The 895-nt window shown below is 50.5% G+C and overlaps 1 protein-coding gene across 1 annotated transcript; it reads right to left on the bottom strand.

The window, feature by feature from the left end:
- LOC118663719 (peptidyl-prolyl cis-trans isomerase A-like) lies at positions 1–672 on the bottom strand. Its single transcript, XM_036323630.1, has one exon. The coding sequence runs from the start codon at positions 654–656 to the stop codon at positions 159–161; it is 498 nt and encodes a 165-aa protein (XP_036179523.1). The 5' UTR covers positions 657–672; the 3' UTR covers positions 1–158.
- Positions 673–895: the final 223 nt, after the last annotated feature.

The following is an 895-nucleotide window of genomic DNA, read 5'->3' as shown; positions in this document are numbered from 1 at the left end:
ATCCAGTTAGACTGGGAAAGGGGAGGGAAATTATGGAACCCAATAAACTGGCAAGAGCACAAAGATTATGGAACGTTCCAAGCAAATCGGGATGAAGGGGTGCTCTCCTGAGCTACAGAAGGAATGGTCTGGTGGTTAAGATAAAACACAAGTCAAATTTAGTAGAGTTGCCCACAGTCAGCAATGGTGATCTTCTTGCTTGTCTTGCCATTCCTGGACCCATAGTGCTCCATGGCTGTCACAATATCCATGCCTTCCTTCACCTGGCCAAAGACCACATGCTTGCCATCCAACCACTCAGTCTTGGCCGTGCAGATGAAAAACTGGGAGCCGTTTGTGTTCGGTCTAGCATTTGCCATGAACAAGATTCCAGGACCTGTACGTTTCAGGACAAAGTTCTGATCCTCAAATTTCTCCGCAGAGATGGACTTGCCGCCTGTGCCATTGTGGTGTGTGAAGTCACCACCCTGGCACATAAATCCCGGAATAATTCTGTGACAGCAGGAACCTTTATAACCAAATCCCTTCTCCCCGGTGGTCAGAGCACGGAAGTTTTCTGCCGTCTTTGGAACCTTGTCTGCAAACAGCTCGAAGGAGACGCGGCCCAGGGGCTCGCCGTAGGCGGCGATGTCAAAGTACACGGTGGGGTTCACCATGGCTGATCTCGGCGGCTTCGGGGCAGCGGCGTCTGCAAAGCCCATAATTTGTTTCTTAAGGGTCTGATGCATTCTTTCCACCTTTCCCAAGGAAGCGGGTGCCAGGGAGTGTGATAGTCCCAACTGATGTCTAACCTTCATTATTCCCTCCAACACCTTTGAGGTGAAGTGACTCCCGTTGTTTGAGTCGATGTTTTCCACCAGACCGAACCGAGGTACGATCTGCTCTAAGACGACTC

The sequence above is a fragment of the Myotis myotis genome, unplaced genomic scaffold (genome assembly GCF_014108235.1).
Source record: "Myotis myotis isolate mMyoMyo1 unplaced genomic scaffold, mMyoMyo1.p scaffold_m19_p_9, whole genome shotgun sequence".
Classification (NCBI taxonomy): domain Eukaryota; kingdom Metazoa; phylum Chordata; class Mammalia; order Chiroptera; family Vespertilionidae; genus Myotis; species Myotis myotis.
This window is presented reverse-complemented; position numbering and strand designations above follow the sequence as displayed.

Excerpts from the sequence above, each read along its gene's own strand:
- LOC118663719 (XM_036323630.1), bottom strand. The coding sequence starts at position 656 with ATGGTGAACCCCACCGTGTACTTTGACATCGCCGCCTACGGCGAGCCC.